This window comes from Triticum dicoccoides, chromosome 3B, assembly GCF_002162155.2.
Source record: "Triticum dicoccoides isolate Atlit2015 ecotype Zavitan chromosome 3B, WEW_v2.0, whole genome shotgun sequence".
NCBI classification, from domain to species: domain Eukaryota; kingdom Viridiplantae; phylum Streptophyta; class Magnoliopsida; order Poales; family Poaceae; genus Triticum; species Triticum dicoccoides.
This window is the reverse complement of record NC_041385.1, coordinates 262,201,302-262,221,364: the sequence shown is the minus strand read 5'-3', so window position 1 is coordinate 262,221,364 and position 20,063 is coordinate 262,201,302. Positions and strand designations below refer to the sequence as shown.

Sequence of the window (20,063 nt, the reverse complement as noted above, 5' to 3'; positions counted from 1 at the left end):
ATTGTCCGGCTGATGGACGACAAGGTGACCCTCGATTAGGGTTGGGCCCCCTTCGTCGCCGTCCATCAAATCAAAATTGGCTACATGGTGACGTTCAAGCTGCAGAGACTCGACACGCTCAAGGTCATCGTCTTCAACGACAAACGACATTGAAGTGGTGACAAGTGCGGGAACCATGACGACGACATTGAAGTGGTGACCAAGTGCGGGAAGCACGACGACCCCTTCGTCGTGAACGTCTAGGATAACCCTTCCTATGCTCCAGCTGGTTTAGTTTCATATCGTACTGCTTTGCTTTTGAACTGTTATGTTTAAGTGTGGGCTGTATTTTAAAACTGCGGCTTGCTATGGTTTACAACTATCTTCTGTTGTGTGTCTACGAATTATTCTTCACGTCGCTGTGTGCTGGTAACCTCACCACCTCACTGAAGAGATTACCAAACAACATGTGTTGCATGGAACCAGACACTATGCCTTGCGTTTATTTCTAAACAAGCGGCAACCAAACAAACTACCTTTCGTTACATCCAAACACCCCATACATGCATGCAACTAACTAGGTGCAGATGTTAGGTTTCTGCCTTTTTTAGCTCAGTCAGGCTCCACGGGCCAGGCTCGTTCGGGAAGGCTACCAAACACGTCCTAAGAGATGCTCCAAACACAACTTGGGCTTGCTGCCTTGCGCTCCAGCCTCTAACCGCAGCCGTCCGATCAGACAAATCACGCATCCTAGCCGCGCACTCCAAGGTCCTGAGTTATTTCTCTCGTCTCCTTCCCCGACCTCTGCCGCACGCCCGCACCCTCGGCGCCTCGACTATACAGCCTACAGATTCCCCCGTCCCCCCGTCCAAAGGCAGGCGAGATGGCTTCCCCCGACGCGGCGGCGGCGCCGCCAACGGAGCCCGAAAGGTGGAGAGACCTGGACATGCTCCTCTCCCGCCCCGGCAACCTCGTCCACTCCACCTTCGATCCCAGCCCCGGGGTTAGCCGCCGCCGCCACCTCTCCAACCCCTGCCCGGCGTTTTCGATCCTTCTCGCGATTTCACACTGAATCGGCTACTTGCGCCGTGCTTGCAGCTGCGAGACCTTATTGGGAGCGTCGTCGAGGTGCTGGTGGTGGGGGCGGGCGGGCTGGGCTGCGAGCTCCTCAAGGACCTCGCCCTCTCCGGGTTCAAGAACCTGCACGTCATCGACATGGACACCATCGACGTCTCCAACCTCAACCGCCAGTTCCTCTTCAGGTCCTTTTCGACACCAAGTCCTTCTGATTATACACAAGAATAGGGTTTATGCAGTATAGTGGTATTAAACTTTGCTGCCTTGTTCACGTGCTAAGCGCTAGATTTAAAGGTTGTTTGCTCCACGGCATAATATTTCTGGGTTGCATAGATAGTGAGCAATGTACGGATTGGAGAATAGATAAATAGAAGCACGTTCTACTGTTAGGTCCTGTAAAATGAAACTGGGTTCAATTATTTGCAAGTTCTGAGTGACCGGAAGTAAGGAACAGTAGAGAGGATTTCAGGTTAACATATACTTCTGTCCTATGTGATGCGATGTCAACAATATATCAGCATTTGGAAAATATTATGTGGGTATGGTACATTAGAAATTAGATTACTACAAGAACGCATTATCCATGGTATATCAGATAACTACATGGTATATTAGATAAATATTATGCGAGTTTCTGAAGCAATAACAAATATATTGGTAAAAAGGGTATCCTTATTCTCCATAAAATTTGGTCAGCATGGTATACGGTGGATTATGATAATCTTGTTTCATCGAATCCCTTCTAAGATATTAGATACTGTATGTTTTGCTACCTATTCTTAATCAAGTTGCAAGCAGCCAAACAATTATTGTGGTCATAAACATGCAAGATCATTGGAGGCCAATCATTGAATACGACACTTTGTCTAATTTCAGTATGATTGCCAAACCAGTGATAGATTCTCACACCCACAATAAATAAGTGAATTGACAGCAGCTGTAAACATAAGCACTGGACAGGACAACAACCGCAAACCAAGCCTTACTCATCGAGTAAGGCCAAAACCTCACTTTATTGCGGCATCAACTGTATATCTGTTTGGATTTTGCATGTTCTATTTATGTTTCTCTGTAATGTTACCATCTCAATGAGCATTGCATGTGATTTTGTACAGGATTCAAGACGTTGGGAAGCCCAAGGCTGAAGTAGCTGCGAAGAGGGTTATGGAGCGAGTTAGTGGAGTGAACATTGTGCCCCATTTTTGTAGGATTGAAGATAAAGAGCTAGAGTTCTATAATCAGTTCCAAATAATTGTTCTTGGTCTGGACTCAATTGAAGCTCGAAGCTACATCAATTCTGTGGCTTGTGGTTTCTTAGGTATATATTTCAATGCCGTTTTTATGGATCTCTAGTCTTTTACTTGGAAAGAAGGCTTCAACTAGTAAATATCTTTGGTCTGCAATGTGTCCATATGTCCTTTCCTTGTATAAAATTCCAATTTAAATTTGCAAGTGACTAGAACATGCACATTCATTCCCCGCAAAAAAAAGCATGCACATTCATAGCAACTATAGATTGAGACTGAAGAAAGTTTTGCAAAAAAAATGCTAGAGATGAATGTGAATCAATACTGTTCTGTGTTAATATTTCCATCCCAAGTAAAATGGTATGCTGGGCTGCACATAAAAAGATAAAATCAAGGTTCTCTAATTTAATACAGGTAGTATTTGCCCGTTTATGACTCAATCAAATGATGGGAAACTAGTACATTTACACAATGAAACTCATAATATCTTTCATTTATTTACTGATGCCGGTATGTCTTTGGAATTGCAGAGTATGACTCAGACGACAAACCAGTCCAGGAGACAGTTAAACCTATGGTAGATGGTGGGACAGAAGGTTTCAAAGGTCATGCTAGAGTCATTATACCAGGGACGACGCCTTGCTTTGAATGCAACATATGGCTTTTTCCTCCCCAGGTCAAGTTTCCCTTATGTACCCTTGCTGAGACTCCAAGAACTGCAGCTCATTGCATTGAGTATGCTCATTTGATCAAATGGGACGAGGTATAATTCTTGTATCTGTAGTTTGCTCTTTAATTTATTTTCATTTGTAACAACTATATTTTATCTTGTAGGTTCACAGTGGAAAACCTTTTGATGCTGATGATACAGAACATATGCAGTGGATCTACTCAGAGGTTTGCTCTAGTGTGATGACATACAAAATTATATAGTGTCCTATCTTTTTTTCTGTCTAATCTTTTGTCATGTATACTTGGCAGGCTTTAAAGAGAGCAGAACTTTTTGGTATTTCCGGAGTTACGTATTCTTTGACTCAGGTGTGTCATCTTCTCCGTTTATTTATTCTCCAGGCCTAAGATGTAACTTTAATCCCTATCTATCCCAGAATGTCTCAATGTTCTACTCCTCTATTGTGAACTGTGCTTGTGCCCTCGTTAATAATGCATTCTATCGCAAAACTAATAATAATCAAAATTCTTTCCAGAATCATAGTATTTTGTTATTTATACCTTTATATATCAAAACAAACCCAACCTTATTACCTTAAATTTCAAAGGGGGACAACAATATTGTGCTGGCAAGGTGAAAATTCCAGTGCTGGGTTGGTCGGAAGTTTTTTGAGTGAGTGTGGATGCAACTCAAATTCAATATTTGCCATATACTCCAAATTCCAGCCCTGTTAAGATAATCTCGTTTTTCTAGTCGTCTGTTGTGCTCCAATAGTAGGTGATTTTGCTACTAGTATTTGCTGTTATAATCATTGTGTAGTTGGATTAGGCTGTGTGCAGGTTTGCACTATGGGCAAGCTGCCACTGGTAGTAGTAGCTCATTATCCACTTCAATAGTGGACAGTTTGATATTTAAGAAGTTGAAGATAAGAATGGTCTTAGTTTATAACTTGTGTAAGTTTTGTTTAATCATAGTGATGTTTAAAGTTAACTAGCCTTGTAATCCACCTACATATGATTTTTCTGAATAAATATCTATTCACACAATAATCTCTGTCTCTTTTCTGCATGCTGCTCTTTTGCTTTGTGCAAAAAAATATCTATTCACACATGGTTTAGCTGTCACCTATGCAGCTTCAGCATGCTTGTCAATGTTTAATTTCCACAGTATTGCGTTATGTCCAATTTTTTCTTCTGACAGAAGTTTTTGTGCCATTTAGTTAGTTTATCAGCAACTAATTCTCTGTATCCCACTGATGCTTTGGTCTGTTACATCCGCCTACTTAATGCCAATTATAAAATAAAATTACCACCGCTTAATGGGAATCCCACAACTTAGAATGTATCTTAGCGTCCTTCAGATAGTAGGCATTTCAACAACAAACAATAACCACAAAGCCTTTAGTCCCAAACAAGTTAGGCTAGAGGTGAAACCCATAAGATCTCGCGACCAACTCATGGCTCTGGCACATGGATAGCAAGCTTCCACACACCCTTGTCCATAGCTAGTTCTTTGGTGATACTCCAATCTTTCAGGTCTCTCTTAACGGACTCCTCCCATGTCAAAATCGGTCTACCCCGCCCTCTCTTGACATTCTCCGCACGCTTTAGCCGTCCGCTATGCATTGGAGCTTCTGGAGGCCTGCGCTGAATCATAGTTCAAAAAAGCGCTAGGCGTTAATTGTGCATTTTGCCACCGCCTTGTGCTTTACTGACCAAAGCGCATTCTTATGCGCAGATTAAGCGCAGTTATGCGCAATGCGTTTTGCCAACACCTAGAGCCTAGGCGCGCTTAAGCGCTCACTTAGGCGTGCCTTTTTTAACTATGCGCTGAATATGCCCAAACCATCTCAGACGATGTTGGACAAGCTTCTCTTCAATTGGTTCTACCCCAACTCTATCTCGTATATCATCATTCTGGACTCTATCCCTTCTCGTGTGGCCACACATCTATCTCAACATACTCATCTCCACCACACCTAACTGTTGGACATGTCTTTTAGTCGGCCAACACTCAGCGCCATACAACATTGCGGGTTGAACAGCCGTCCTGTAGAACTTGCCTTTTAGCTTTTGTGGCACTCTCTTGTCATAGAGAATGCCAGAAGCTTGGCGCCACTTCATCCATCCGACTTTGATTCGATGGTTCACATCTTCATCAATACCCCCATCCTCCTGCAGCATTGACCCCAAATGTCGAAAGGTGTCCTTCTGAGGTACCTCCTGCCCATCAAGGCTAACCTCCTTCTCCTCACACCTAGTAGTACTGAAACTGCACATCATGTACTCGGTTTTAGTTCTACTAAGCCTAAACCCTTTCGATTCCAAGGTTTGTCTCCATAACTCTAACTTCCTATTTACCCCCGCCCGACTATCGTCAACTAGCACCACATCATCCGCAAAGAGCAAACACCATGGGATATCTCCTTGTATATCCCTTGTTACCTCATCCATCACCAAGGCAAAAAGATAAGGGCTCAAAGCTGACCCCTGATGCACTCCTATCTTAATCGGGAAGTCATCAGTGTCGACATCACTTGTTCAAACACTTGTCACAACGTTATCGTACATGTCCTTGATGAGGGTAATGTACTTTGTTGGGACTTTGTGTTTCTCCAAGGCCCACCACATGACATTCCGCGGTATCTTATCATAGGCCTTCTCCAAGTCAATGAACACCATATGCAAGTCCTTCTTCTGCTCCCCGTATCTCTCCATAAGTTGTCGTACCAAGAAAATGGCTTCCATGGTCGACCTCCCAGGCATGAAACCAAACTGATTTTTGGTCACGCTTGTCATTCTTCTTAAACGGCGCTCAATGACCCTCCCATAGCTTCATTGTATGGCTCATCAGCTTAATTCCACGGTAATTAGTACAACTCTGAACATCCCCCTTATTCTTGAAGATTGGTACTAATATACTCCGTCTCCATTCTTCTGACATCTTGTTTGCCCCAAAAATGAGGTTGAAAAGATTGGTTAGCCATACTATCGCCATGTCCCCGAGGCCTTTCCACACCTCAATGGGGATACAATCAGGGCCCGTCGCCTTGCCTCCTTTCATCCTTTTTAAAGCCCCCTTGACCTTAGACTTCTGGATTCGCCGCACAAAACGCATGTTGGTCTCATCAAAGGAGTCGTCCAGTTCAATGGTAGAACTCTCATTCTCCCCATTGTACAGCTTGTCGAAGTACTCCCGCCATCTATGCTTAATCTCCTCGTCCTTCACCAAGAGTTGGTCTGCTCCGTCCTTGATGCATTTGACTTGGCCAATATCCCTCGTCTTCCTCTCTCGGATCTTGGCCATCTTATAGATGTCCCTTTCGCCTTCCTTCGTGCCTAACCGTTGGTAGACGTCCTCATATGCCGGACCCCTTGCTTCACTGACAGCTCGCTTTGCGGCCTTCTTCGCCATCTTGTACTTCTCTATGTTGTCTGCACTCCTATCCAGGTATAGGCGTCTGAAGCAATCTTTCTTCTCTTTAATCGCCTTCTGGACATCATCATTCCACCACCAGGTATCCTTATCGTCGCTTCTCCTTCCCCTGGACACTCCAAACTCCTCCGAGGCCACCTTACGAATGCAAGTCGCCATCTTCATCCACACATTGTCCGCATCCCCTCCTTCCTCCCAAGGGCCCTCCTTAATGACCCTCTCTTTGAACGCCTGAGCTACCTCCCCCCCTGAGCTTCCACCACTTCGTTCTAGCGACTTTGGCACGCTTATCCCGCTGGACACGAATCCGGAAGCGGAAGTCAGCAACCACCAGCTTATGCTGAGGTACAACACTCTCTCCAGGTATCACCTTGTAGTCTAGGCACGCACGCCTATCTTAACTTCTCGAGAGGATGAAATCAATCTGGCTGGAGTGTTGGCTACTACTAAAAGTCACCGGATGTGATTCTCTCTTTCTAAAGAGGATGTTAGCTACAATCATGTCGTAGGCTAGAGCAAAGCTTAAGACATCTTCTCCTTCTTGATTCCTGATGCCATAGCCAAATCCCCCATGCACCCCTTCAAAACCTGTGTTAGATGTACCCACGTGGCCATTGAGGTCTCCTCCTATGAAGAGCTTCTCGCCAATCAGTACACTCCTAACCATGTCTTCCAGGCCTTCGCAAACTCCCTCTTGGTGTTCTCATTGTGGCCTACTTGCGGGGCATATGCGCTGATAACATTGAGAACTAAGTCCCCAACTACCAGCTTGACCAGGATAATCCGGTCCCCACGTCTCTTGACGTCTACCACTTCATGCTTGAGGCTCTTATTGATCAAGATGCCTACGCCATTTCTGTTTGCAGCCGTCCCCGTGTACCACAGCTTGAAGCCGGTATCCTCGACCTCCTTTGCCTTCTGTCCCCTCCATTTGGTTTCTTGGACGCAAAGGATATCAACCCCTCTCCTCACCGCCGCATCAACTAGCTCCCGAAGCTTCCCTGTCAGAGACCCTACGTTCCAGCTACCTAAGCGAATCCTCCTAGGCTCAACTAGCTTCCTTACCCTTCACACTCGTCGAGTCAAATGCGAAGACCCTTGCTCATTTTCCACTACATCCGGGCGCCGATGTAGCGCGCCACTAAGGATGCGACGACCCGATCCTCGCTCACCTGCCACCGTATCCGGATCAAGATAGTAGGCATTTCAGAGAGAACCTTTTCACATTTGGTAGTATGTGGAGGCATTTCTGCTATTGTTGCGCCAGTGATCTAATCTACAAATTTTCCTATCCCTCTATATTTCTTCAGGCCAATTATTTTGGATTCTCAGTTATTTGGATCACCAAGTACAATTTTATTATTTTTTCTGTTGTATAAATCTTGGAATCAGGAAGGACAAAGTTTTTAATTTTAAGAGGACATTGACATTTGTATTCCTGATTACAGGGTGTTGTCAAGAATATCATCCCAGCTATTGCTTCAACAAATGCAATTATTTCTGCTGCGTGTGCACTTGAAGCTTTGAAGCTCGTCTCTGGCTGCAGCAAAAGTGTGTCAAATTATCTCACGTGAGTTGCATTACTCCCATTCTTACTCTGTTACTCAAATACTCCCTCCGTCCCAAAATAAGTGTCTCAAGCTTAGTACAACTTTTTATTAGAGTTAGTACAAAGTTGAGACACTTATTTTGGGACGGAGTAGTTGGTATCCCCAAAGAGTAAGACCTTATCTTTTAGCCAAAACTATTACTGTTTGAATGCAAAACATACATGCCGAAACAACTGCAGCAAAGTGGACCATGCATTGGTTAGTCAGGAAGGCACACCATAAGAGTATTCAGAAAATGATAGGTTGATTCATGTTGTATTACTTGTAATGGTTCATTTCACTCACCTGAGTTTATTTCAATGTATGAACTGAATAAAACTGCAGACGCACATGTCTGACAACCTACACAACTGATTCCAAACAGACTAATATTTTAGATAATAAATCATAAATGAACCATACACACCAACTTTCAATCGATGACAAAAGGAAAACATATAATATTCACTATTATTCACGTTCCTTCGCACAAGGCAATATCTCGCATGGAAAGCTTTTTTGAAAAATAAAACATGCAAACTTTCTGAGTACGAGACAAATACAGCTTGTTGAAAGAAACTCTTTGGTTATTTGAGCGCACACATTCAGAAGTAAAGCTTCATTAGCAATGTGGCGCATTATGAATCTAATTTGCTTGAATTGCTCCTATAGATTGGGGTGTTTGGCTAGCTATTATTTTCTCTTAATCATGTGGCAAATAAATATTATTGTTTATTCCAAACTATAGCTATTATTTGCTTGAGGTTCTTTTTTTGTCTTGTGATGGCATTTTATTCCATCCTTGATTGGTTGAAATCATTTGGTTAAAATTGGTTATTGACTTTATTGTATCATATGTCGGCATATTCCCACAAAATATTATTTACATACGCCCACATGGTATTGTTGCTGGTAACTTGTTTGACAACCATATCTGAAGGAGATGCATTTCGGTTACAAAAACATGATGCATTGCCAAATTTGAAGAGCCTAACAGTTATTTTATGTTCTCATGCAGGTACAATGGTCTTGTAGGAACTCATATTAAAGTCACAGAGTTTGTTAGAGATACAGATTGCCTTGTATGTGGACCTGGTACCCTTATTGAGCTGGATACGTCATCGACACTTTCAGAGGTCAGTAACACTCAAATCATAAAAACTTGCATACCTTATGTACATCTGTTCGTATGATGAAGGTATATATCGACTTGAAAGGGGCTGAGATGAATCATGAACTACATATGTACACAAAATATGGAAGGCGCTAAGATGTTAAACTTTCAAATACATAAACATGAAGTTTTATTTAGCTCACACGTGCACATACATGAATGCATTCATCATGTAAAAAAATACATCATTTGGCTAAAAAGAAAAGTATATTTTGCTGCATTGCCTGCAAACTTCAAAACGTGTGCCGTATTTTAAGCAAAATGGTACTTCTAAATAGTGGGTTTTACTATATTCTGAACAATGAGAAAGCTGAAAAGAAAAAACTTCCTCACTGATACAAAGACTAGGCAGTTTAATACCTAGGTTTATGTCCTAGTTGCATCACACATATAATTCTAAAATGGTACTGAATAGAGAATGTACTGTTGTGAATACGGAGTCTGTGTGCCTGTAGATTTCTGAATCCTTTTCCACTTATCATGGACAGTTCATCAAGATGCTTGAGGAGCACCCCAAACTGCTGATGTCAAAAGCTAGCGTAACGCACGGAGGCAACAATCTGTACATGCAGTCGCCAGAAGTTCTTGAGCAGATGACACGGCCAAACCTGAGCATCCCTATGTTTGAGCTCCTTAAAGGAACCCCATTTGCTACTGTGCATGTTAGTGGTATGGCGGAGAGCAATGGGAAGAAAGTGTCATCGCTGAGGAAGCTGCGTGTAGCCTTTAAGGGCGTCGAGGAAGCTTCGAAGATGGATACAACTGAGAGCTCGTGATATCATCGTTTTAGATAATATTAACCTCCCATTTCGTTGAGAGAGTAGTGTATTTCGAAGCAGATGAAACTGAAGCTGAAATTTACACTTGCACAATCTCTTCGGGGTCAACTTAAATATATTTGGCAAAACTTAGTAGTTTCTGCAGTAGTTTGGTTTGTATCTCAGTGGTGGACTGCTATTTCACCAGATCTGGTTTAAGACGCAGCAGTTCTGCCGAGAAGATGGTTCCTGCCATGATCTCATAAAATGACAGTAGCCTAGAGAAATCCTTGCATCTCGGACAAGCCCTTCCCTTTTGTAACTGTTTCAGGGTCGCTTTAAACACCGGAGAGAAAAAACATAATGCTATAAGTAGAATTTTGGTTGGGATAATCAATTTTATGCCCCTAGTTGTGTCCGCTCGGCTGTTTGCCCCAAACAGCCCCTAGTTTTCAAAAACCCTCGGTCCTGCGCAAGCCACTATCACTTTGAAAACTTCATAACAAATTCATATTAACTCGAAAAAAATACAAATAAGATATCCAAATGTTCAGAAAAAAGTCATAAGAGGAGCGAAGTGCCTTGGGCAAGGTTGATGCAAAACAGCCTAGTGGGACATAACTAGGAGCATAGAAATAATTATCCCATTTTGGTTTGTTTGATTGTATTATAGGAAAAATAAATATTTTTTTCAAAATTATTTTAGTGGATGCTAAAATTCATTTGGAATGTAGTACAATGAATCCTTCTCTTATAGAATTTAATCCTATAAATCAAACAACCAACATAGAAAAATTTCACAAGGATTCCAATCTTGCAAAATTCTAGTGAAAATCCTTTGAATCAAAGGCGGGCTTAAATTTTGTTTCTGGGTTATGAGTGGCAACAAGGAAGCGCGAGAGCATTTCCAGATTACGTAAACATGGCTACCGAGTTCACCTGCTCCTTCCTATGAACAGTAAAATCAGAAAAAAATACTGAAAAATTTCAAAAAACAATCTGTTTTCTTTCATAGAAGATGTTTTGAGTGTGTGATGTCCGTACCAATTTTCAACACGTCCGGACATCGGAGTAGCTCCCAGCAAAAAAAAAGGGCATGTGAAACAATTTATCAGACCGATTTTGTTTGTTTTGCTGACAGATACTCAGATGTTCGAAGGCGCTAAAAATTGACACGAACCTCACGCACTCAAACATTTTTCATGCAAAAAAAAAGACTCAGGATGTTTTGAAGTTTTTAGTATTTTTTATTTTACTGTTCACAGGTCATATGCAGGGCCAGCTCTGTTGCGGAGGGCCCTTGGGCAAACTCGACGACAATATACTAAAATTGGGATGAACAAACCATGTACGTATTTTTGAAAGACCGAGAGGACGATGATCGATGAACTTGCGTCGTAGCACCGTCGCAGCTTCGCGGACAGCTGGACGGCAAGAGCAACACGGGCCAACGGCGGCACAACACAAGGCGGCGAGAGCCGTCAATAGCCTCTTATGGCAGCGGCGGCGAGAGCAGTCAGCAGCCTGTTACAGCGGCGGCGGCAAGAACAGGGAGCGGCAGTTCAGAGATGAAGAAGCGATCACGATGGGATGTTTTTTATGAGAACGCGATCGTGATGGATCGATGCATGCGAAATGCAGCTTTCGTGCGAGTGATTTTCCTAGCGTAGCGATCAATTGAGCCAGCCCATCAGGTTGTTCCTTTTATTTCCTTTTCTCTATTTTTTCCAGGCTATACATATAGATATATACCAGATCATGGGCCCCCTCCAGGCTGGGCCCTAGGCCATCGCCCCTCTAGCCATACACCAGGGCCATCCCTGATCAGATGAGTTCGAGCTTAGAATTAGATATTCGTAAACTTACTTGATATCCGTAAAACCCCACTCAATAGCAATATCTGTTGGAAATATGCCCTAAAGGTAATAATATTTAAGTATTACTTATTTTCAAGTTTATAATTAATGTTTATATTCTATGCTGTAACTGCTATAGTTCTCGAAATGTGATTCAGAGATAAACTCATAAGCATGTGTAGAGTTATAAACGGTAAAACAAGATTCCTAATCCGACCTCTAGGACTGGCTCAAGTATTGCATGATGGTTCTGTTTCCTTGATCATTAGCATAGTTAAGTGTGTCGGGAAAGGTAGTAGAAAACAAAATTTTCGTCCAACGATCATGATTAATGAACACTATGACGATGCATCAGAGGAGGTTTAGATCGGCTCGTTACCAACTTCAAGTTGCAGCGAAGAAGAGTTGGTGTAGATCGTTGATGAAGTCTCTCGAGCCGTTCACGAACGATTCCTCGAACCGAAGACCTCTCTATGGATTGCAGTCATATAGGCTTTAAGATCTGGCAATGCTTCGCCATCCAGAGCTTATCTTCGCCAAAGAATTAGAGGGATAAGAAGAGAACCGCACATGGCTTCTCTATTATGAGGATTAGAGATATCTAGGTCTAACTCTAATTATAACAACTCTATGTTAGAACTAGAACTAGAGGACTAGAGGAGGCTCCAAAACTTGTGTGTCTCAAGGGGTGAATTCCTCTAGAATATGTAGGTGTAGGGGAGGGGGGCACATAAGGGAGGAGGACTCCCCTCCTTGGTGCGCCAGCCTAGGGGAGGAGGAGTCCTCCTCCCTCTCCATTTTGGCCCCGTCTAACTTGTCATACAAGCTAGAGGCGCCCCCAAGTGTTATTGGGCCCTAGGGCCCAATAACTCTCCACCACTTGGCCTTATTGTATTTTCTTTGTCCAGTTGATATTTATTTAATTCTAAAAGCCTCTTAATCAATATTAGAACCTTCTATTATTAATTTAACATCTTCGAAAACATTTTCGGCCTATATATCAATTCCGGTATTACCCGGTAAACCCCAAAACTCTTTGGTAACCCAAAAACACTTTCGATTTCTCTCGAAACTATTTCTAATATTCCCCAAACTATTTCATGAATATTTTCTCAAAACTCTTAATCCACTAACACTCAACATATCATGATTTCCGTAAGCATGTGACCCCGTAGGTTCGGCAAAAACATACTCCCTCCGTCCCATAATGTAAGACGTTTTTTGACACTAGTGTCAAAAAACGTCTTACATTATGGGACGGAGGGTGTAGATATGAACGAAACTTCCTTTCGTTCAATGATCAATAGCGGAACCATGGACATCCAAATTTATCCATGTGAATACGCGAATGATATTCAAGTGAATATGTGGTTATCATGTGCTATTCTCTTTACTTCGTGATACTTTACAAAACCCGAGGTGAGATATATCGATATTCTCTTGAGTCATTCTCATGCTCATTATACAGGTCTCCTCATTATCGGTTTTGTCCTTCTTTCTCGTTGACATGTTCCAACATCCCTTTGACATAGTCACATGTGTCTGGCCAGACAATGAAGGATGCGTCACGCCGAGAGGGCCCTAAGAATATCGCTACATAATTGAAGGAGCAAAACTCACTCTTGAACTACCTAGATGATGCGGACCATCCTTCCATCATCCCCATGAACCCTACACCAACACATCAAGCACCACGTGGACCCATGACAAGAGCTCGAGCACGCGCAATTGAAACCGTGGTGAACTCACTCCTACTTGAGATAGATATGGACATGAATGTGACTTGGTTGCTACCTCACCAAAACATGCCATGTGTCATTAGGTATGAAGACCGACGTCACCAAGCAGCTGAGGGACACCCCAAAGGATGAGGAGAAGCACCCCAAGGCCTCAAGGAAGAAGAAGAGAGCCAAGAGGAGCAAGATTGCACCTCCCAGGCGACCCCATGCCCACGGGCCCCAAGACCCCGTGCACACGGGCTACCCAGGGAGCTGGCGCTGTAGCACCCCGTGCGCACGAGCCCAACTTACCCCGTGCACACGGGCCCATCAGGATGGTCGGCTGAGAGCTGCTGTTGGGCCTCCACTTCGTCCCCCTCTCCCACGTACCTATATATTTTATACCTAGGGTCATGTTTAGGGTTAGCAAAGTATATGTGAGATATTGATAGGGCTTTGCTCCTTCTACCACTCCTCTTGGAGATCAAGACCTCTTTGGAGAGGATCCCAAGTGGATCTCGATACCTCCTTTTAGGAGAAGACTATCATCAAACCTCGCCTCCTTAGGAGTGGAAAGAACTTTACCTAGTGCTTGTATTCTCGTGGATATATGTGTTTGCTATTCTAGTGGATGTGTAATTGGGTTTTGTTGGAGTGAATTCCTCTTTGTGTTCTTGGTGTTCATCCCTTTTCCCCCTCCAAGTGTGAAAAGATCCCTCTTAGGGTTTCATCCTACAACATCTTGGTATCATGAGCAAGGTTGATTCACATCTTGGAGTCCCTACCCCCCGTATTCTAGCTTGATTTTGTTGTTTTTCGTCCTAATACGAAAATCCCCACCAAAAATACTCCCAAATTTTTTCTTGCAATTTGTTAGATCTTGTGAGATTTGACTGATTTGATCCACGAATTTGGTGTTTGACAAGTGGATCTACCCTGTCACTCCATTCCCCACCAACCCCACCACCAATTTTGGCCGAAAATTTGAAAATCCGCACGGATTCGAAGGTGTTCTTGCGCTCCTAGAACACCCCGTGCACACGGGCTTCACTTACCCCGTGCGCATGGGCCTTACAGAACTGTTCGGCCACTTCCTATTTTGCCTCTTTTGCCATTCCACCACCACCATTTGTCTTCCGCAATTTTCCTTGTGGGTGTTTGAGCTTTTGGGTTGCGGTTACATGTGTCCTAAGGTGTTTCAGCTACTTAGGCGTGACTTGACTTCATCATCATCGCCACTCGCCACTGACTCGGACTCCACATCAACTTCGATCACTTCATCATCATACTACCATAAGCAAGGACGGTAACCTCGACGACATCCTAACATCATACCTTGCCATTACCTTTGATAGCCTCGAGCCACTTTGCGTTACTTACCCCCATCAAGACTACCAAGTTGTGTATTGTCGGGCCACACTTTTAGTGCACCTTTAGTGTTACGTCTCTCCCGAACATATCACACTTGTTATCTCATATTCTGGCTCGAATATCAAGCATTGCGGCATAGTAAAAAAAGCTTTTAAGCAAAAGAAAAGAGAAGCAAAGAGCTTGTAAGCAATAGCATTGAGCCATTTTGCATTGTTCCATCATCTTGGTCACTACATACATAAGCATACTTGGGATAGTAGACGACCCGTTTCTCTCTTAGGTTGGTTGATGAGGACATCAATACCATTGTTACACCCACAACCCCTGCTGCTATACATATTGGACCAATTACTAGAGCTCACGCATGCCAATTGAATTACCAGGTATTTCCGTTATTTGGTAACAATTCTAATGTTCATGAGAATACAATGCTTCCTAAATTGGATACATTTGTGTTGATTACTAATGAAGGGCCTAGCATGGACAAAGGGATGAACACTGGAGCAGAAACAAGCATGGAGATGAAGGCGCGAGCGAAGGGAACCAGAACGGCGTTTCTAGTGCAGATTTCAGTACTTTGAAGCCTCCTTGATGTCATACAAGGACATGGACGAAATTTACAAGATGCCCTTTCATAAATTTCGTCCATATCTTATAATAGGTGCAGCGCCACCTTATTTTTGGGACAGGCCCATGTAATTTTGAAATCCTTGAGTATATGCTATTTTTAGAGTCCGTATGTGTGGGGAAACAAGAGTTAGGGTTAGTTTCGGACCCCTCATCCAAGGGGTCACAAAATTCGCCCCTCTTCCTCCATATATACAACCCTTAGGGTGTCGTTTAGACTTTGGGTTTTGTTTAGATTAAAAGTTTGCCATAGCTGCAACTTCGCGTACTTTGGTTGTGTTCAACGGCCAGACCAAGATGTCACAGAATCCCACCTTCATTAATAAAGCTTTCCTCTTATATTCGCAATATCCAGATTGCAATTTCAGTTTCTCGCTTGTTCTTCGTTTGCGTGCAGGAAACAGACCCTCGTGGTCAGGTTGATCATGCCCCGGCGTGCTCATAGTCTACTCGGAGTTGGTTTAGCGATTGCTAAGGCACGACGTCCTCACACATTCATAGTCGGATCGTCAAAGTCTACTTCACCAAAAACGATAACCACCATCTTATCGAAAGACATGACACCTTTGCCTCTATCATTGGTGCACTAGCGTATCTAGCCCATTAGAGCAATCGAGCTAGCGTCTCTCTAGTATCCGTACAACAAGAGCATTACCTGTGGTCCCACCTCTTAGAGCTCACTCCTTGGTTGTGCGGATCCCATCTATCTTCCATGTGTGTGTTCCTAGTGATATACTTGGGTTTGATCTATTTGCCTTACTTGCAATTTGTGCATCTTTTCAACTTTTTTGACATCTTGACTAACGTTTGCTCAGATTATTTGTGCCATTTCCTAACCAAGCTCCTCCATAAGACTTTTACTTGTAGGTGTGAGAAAACAAAACCCGGTACCAATTCTATTATTATAGCATCACGTGGGATCGTACTTGATACATCCACAATCTTTGGAAAAGGTAACTTTGGTATTGTTCTCTCACTCTCCTACTCACCACCACTTCCACATGATGGATAGGCCTTCTTCTTCGGTGAACCTGCTCTTCGAGGAGCAAGATGACGAACGCGACTTCGTCACCAAGAATCACTCCTTCATCGCACAACGAGCTCTACATCAAGAAAGTGAAGCTTTGGGTGATCGCATCGAGCAACTCACCACCGATCTATGCCAATTGGAGGAACGACAACGGTAGTACCTCGACGTCAAGCTCACCACACAAATGGAAGAATTCCACAACATGATCGTGAGCCGTGCATCTTCCACAACTTCTTCACCAAGACGGTGCCACTCAAGTCACCACTCTTCGTCGTGCTCTTCTTCGGATGCAATTCCCCCTTGAGCTTGTTCTCATCGATGTGATGACCCTCAAGATCACCAAGCTCAAGAAAATCCATTCCATGGAAATGGTTTGCAAGAAAAAGCCTGATCTCGTGAAAAGAGCAATGCCAAGCACGAGATGCCGAGTACCACGAGTAACGTCCACAACCGCAACGTCAAGCATCTCAATATGGCGACACATTGCGACAAGAGCAAAGACGCCGAGAAGAACAAGCCCTCTGAAGCACAACGTGCACTCCGCGAGGCCACAGATTCATCGCCAAATGATGCTGCCAAGTGCATGAACAAGAGGAAGCACTTCACCAAGAATGACAAGATGAAGCCGCTCTACATGAAGAGCAACAAGAAAGAAGAAACCGGGCACATATGGCTCGACCCCATTGGCAAGTCCCTCAAGAGGAGCATGAGATTGACGACCTTCCCCGAATACAAGCGCGACACCACCCTCGTCCACATGATGAAGAACTACGCTACGACAAGCTCAAGTTCACCATGCCCAAGTTCTCCGGAAGCACCGATCCCGAAGAATATCTCTCATGGGCATTGAAGGTTGACAAGATATTCCGTCTTCACAACTATGATGAGGAAAAGAAGATCGCCATGGCATCTCTCGAATTTCAAGACTACGTCCTCATTTGGTGGGAACAAGTGCTTGCAAGACGACGGGAGAGAGGCGAACCACCCGTTACGACTTGGGCACAAATGAAGTATGTCATGAGAGCTCGTTTCGTGCCTACACACTACACCCGTGATCTCTTCAAGAAGTTGCAACTCCTCAAGCAAGGCACGAAGACGGTGGAAGAATACTATCAAGAGATGGAGAATGCCATGATAAGAGCCAATTTCAAGGAAGATGATGAGCAGACTATGGCACGCTCTTAAACAGCCTCAATCATCCAATCAAGAAGATCGTCGACTTCCAACCCTAGTCCAACCTATTCGAGCTAGTTCATCAAGCGACCAAGGCCGAGCGACAAGTACAAGATGACTTCAAATACGCCAAGTACTCTTCCAAGACCTACGGCTCATACACTCAAGCCCCCACGACTTCAGCACCTCCTACCTCGACTAGAGCATCACTAAGTACCGGAGACAAGCCAAGTTCCAAGCAAGTTACACCTTCCTCGACTTGTCCTTCGACAAGCAACTACAAGTTCAAGACTCCCTCATCATCGGCGCCACCGGATGACCCCGTCAAGGCAAATTCTTGCAAGTGCTTCATATGCGGTGGTCGTGGACACAAGTCCTTCCAATGCATCAACCGACGAACCATGATTGCGAATGATGATGGCACATACAACTCCATGAGTGAAGACAAGATGGAAGCCCTCGAGCATGTCGCCATGTATCGTAGAGTGAATGAAGAGGAAGATGAGAAAGTCTTTTGTGACAATGATTCAAGTCCCACTCTCATGGTCTCCAAGGTCTTGACTCTTCAACACCAACTAGATGAATACCAACGGTGCCATATCTTCCACACCAAGGATGACATCAACGAACGTTCCGTGAAGGTCATCATTGATGGAGGAAGTTGTCACAATTTGGCATGTGAAGAGCTATGTTTCAAGCTACAATTGGTCAAGATGAAGCATCCTCACCCCTACAAGGTCCAATGGCTTAGCGACTCTGGCACCATTCAAGTGGAGCACACCGTGCAAGCTTCATTCAAGATCGGCGCTTACGAGGACACCTTAGAGTGTGATGTGGTTCCCATGTCTGTGTGCCATCTTATCTTGGGAAGTCCTTGGCAATTTGACCATGGCATCATCCACAACGAAAGAACAAACCACTATAGCTTCAAGATGAAGGGAAGGGAGTACGTGCTACAACCTATGGCACCAAGTCAAGTGATCACCGACAAGCAAGCATCCACCCATCATGAAGAGACTAGTGAGAGAGTGAACCACCACAAAGAGAGTGAGCGCCACAAGCCCAAAATGAGTGACTCCACACCAAGAGACAAGAACTTAGTCCTCCTAGCCACAGAAAGAGAGATGAGAGAAGTGTGTGAGAAGCCTTAGGGTGTCCTACACCATGTCCTAGTTTGCAAAGATGAGGCGGCAAGGACTAAAAATTCTGACAATCTACCTCTAGTGTTGTCTCAATTGTTGCAGGAATTCGCGGATGTCTTCCCCGAGGAGCTACCTCCAGGTCTTCCTCCTCTACGTGGCATCGAACACCGCATCGACCTCATCCCCGGCGCACCTCTTCCGAACAAGGCTCCATACCGCGTCAACCCCGAAGAAACCAAAGAAATACAAAGGCAAGTCCAACATCTCATTGACCATGGACATGTGCATGAAAGTTTGAGTCCTTGTGCCATACTGGTTATCCTTGTGCCTAAGAGAGATGGTAGTTCATGCATGTGTTCCGATTGTAGACTCATAAATGCTATCACCGTTCACTATAGGCATCCCATTCCACGCCTTGATGATATGCTAGATGAGCTTAGCGGTGCCACCATTTTCTCAAAAATTGATCTTAAAAGTGGCTATTACCAAATACGCATTCAAGAAGGTGATGAGTGGAAAAGCACTTTCAAAACCAAATTTAGCTTGTACGAGTGGTTAGTTATGCCTATGGGTTTATATGAAGCACCCGGTACTTTCATGTGTGTCATGCATTATGTGCTTCGCCCATACATTGGCGTGTTTGTTGTGGTCTACTTTGACGATATACTTGTGTTTAGCAAGTCCCTCAAAGATCATGTAACTCATCTTAGGGACATTTTGCAAACTCTTAGAAAAGTGCGACTTTATGCCAATATGGGAAAAATGCACTTTTGGCGTTGACAAGATTGTTGTCTTGGGCTTTGTTGTGTCTTCAAAGGGTGTTCATGTTGATGAGTCTAAAATTGAAGCAATTAAAACTTGGCCACAACCCACTAATTTGCTGGTCTAGCGGGTTTTTATCGTCGCTTTGTCAAAGACTTTAGCACTATTGCCTCACTATTGCATGCCTTGAGTAAGAAGAATGCACCCTTTGTTTGGGGACCCTCTCAATCTACCGCATTTGATGAGCTCAAATCTTTGCTTACACATGCCCCAATTATTGCATTGCCTAACTTCAACGAAACTTTTGAGGTCCATTGTGATGCTAGTGGTAATGGTATGCATGGAGTATTGATGCAAGAAAAATGACCAATTGCATATTTTAGTGAAAAACTTTCCGGAGCTCAACTTAACTATCCCATCTATGACAGAGAATTGTATGCTTTAGTGCGAGTGTA

At 43.8% G+C, this 20,063-nt stretch overlaps 1 protein-coding gene across 1 annotated transcript; it reads left to right on the top strand.

Moving 5' to 3' along the window:
- The first annotated feature begins 782 nt into the window (after nt 1-782).
- On the top strand, nt 783-10,216 carry LOC119275843 (NEDD8-activating enzyme E1 catalytic subunit-like). Its single transcript, XM_037556769.1, has 9 exons — nt 783-982; nt 1,078-1,241; nt 2,172-2,374; nt 2,834-3,066; nt 3,138-3,200; nt 3,285-3,341; nt 7,857-7,978; nt 9,016-9,133; nt 9,660-10,216. Exons 1-9 carry the CDS (start codon nt 863-865, stop codon nt 9,945-9,947), a joined length of 1,368 nt encoding a protein of 455 aa, XP_037412666.1. The 5' UTR covers nt 783-862; the 3' UTR covers nt 9,948-10,216.
- The last annotated feature ends 9,847 nt before the right edge of the window (nt 10,217-20,063 follow it).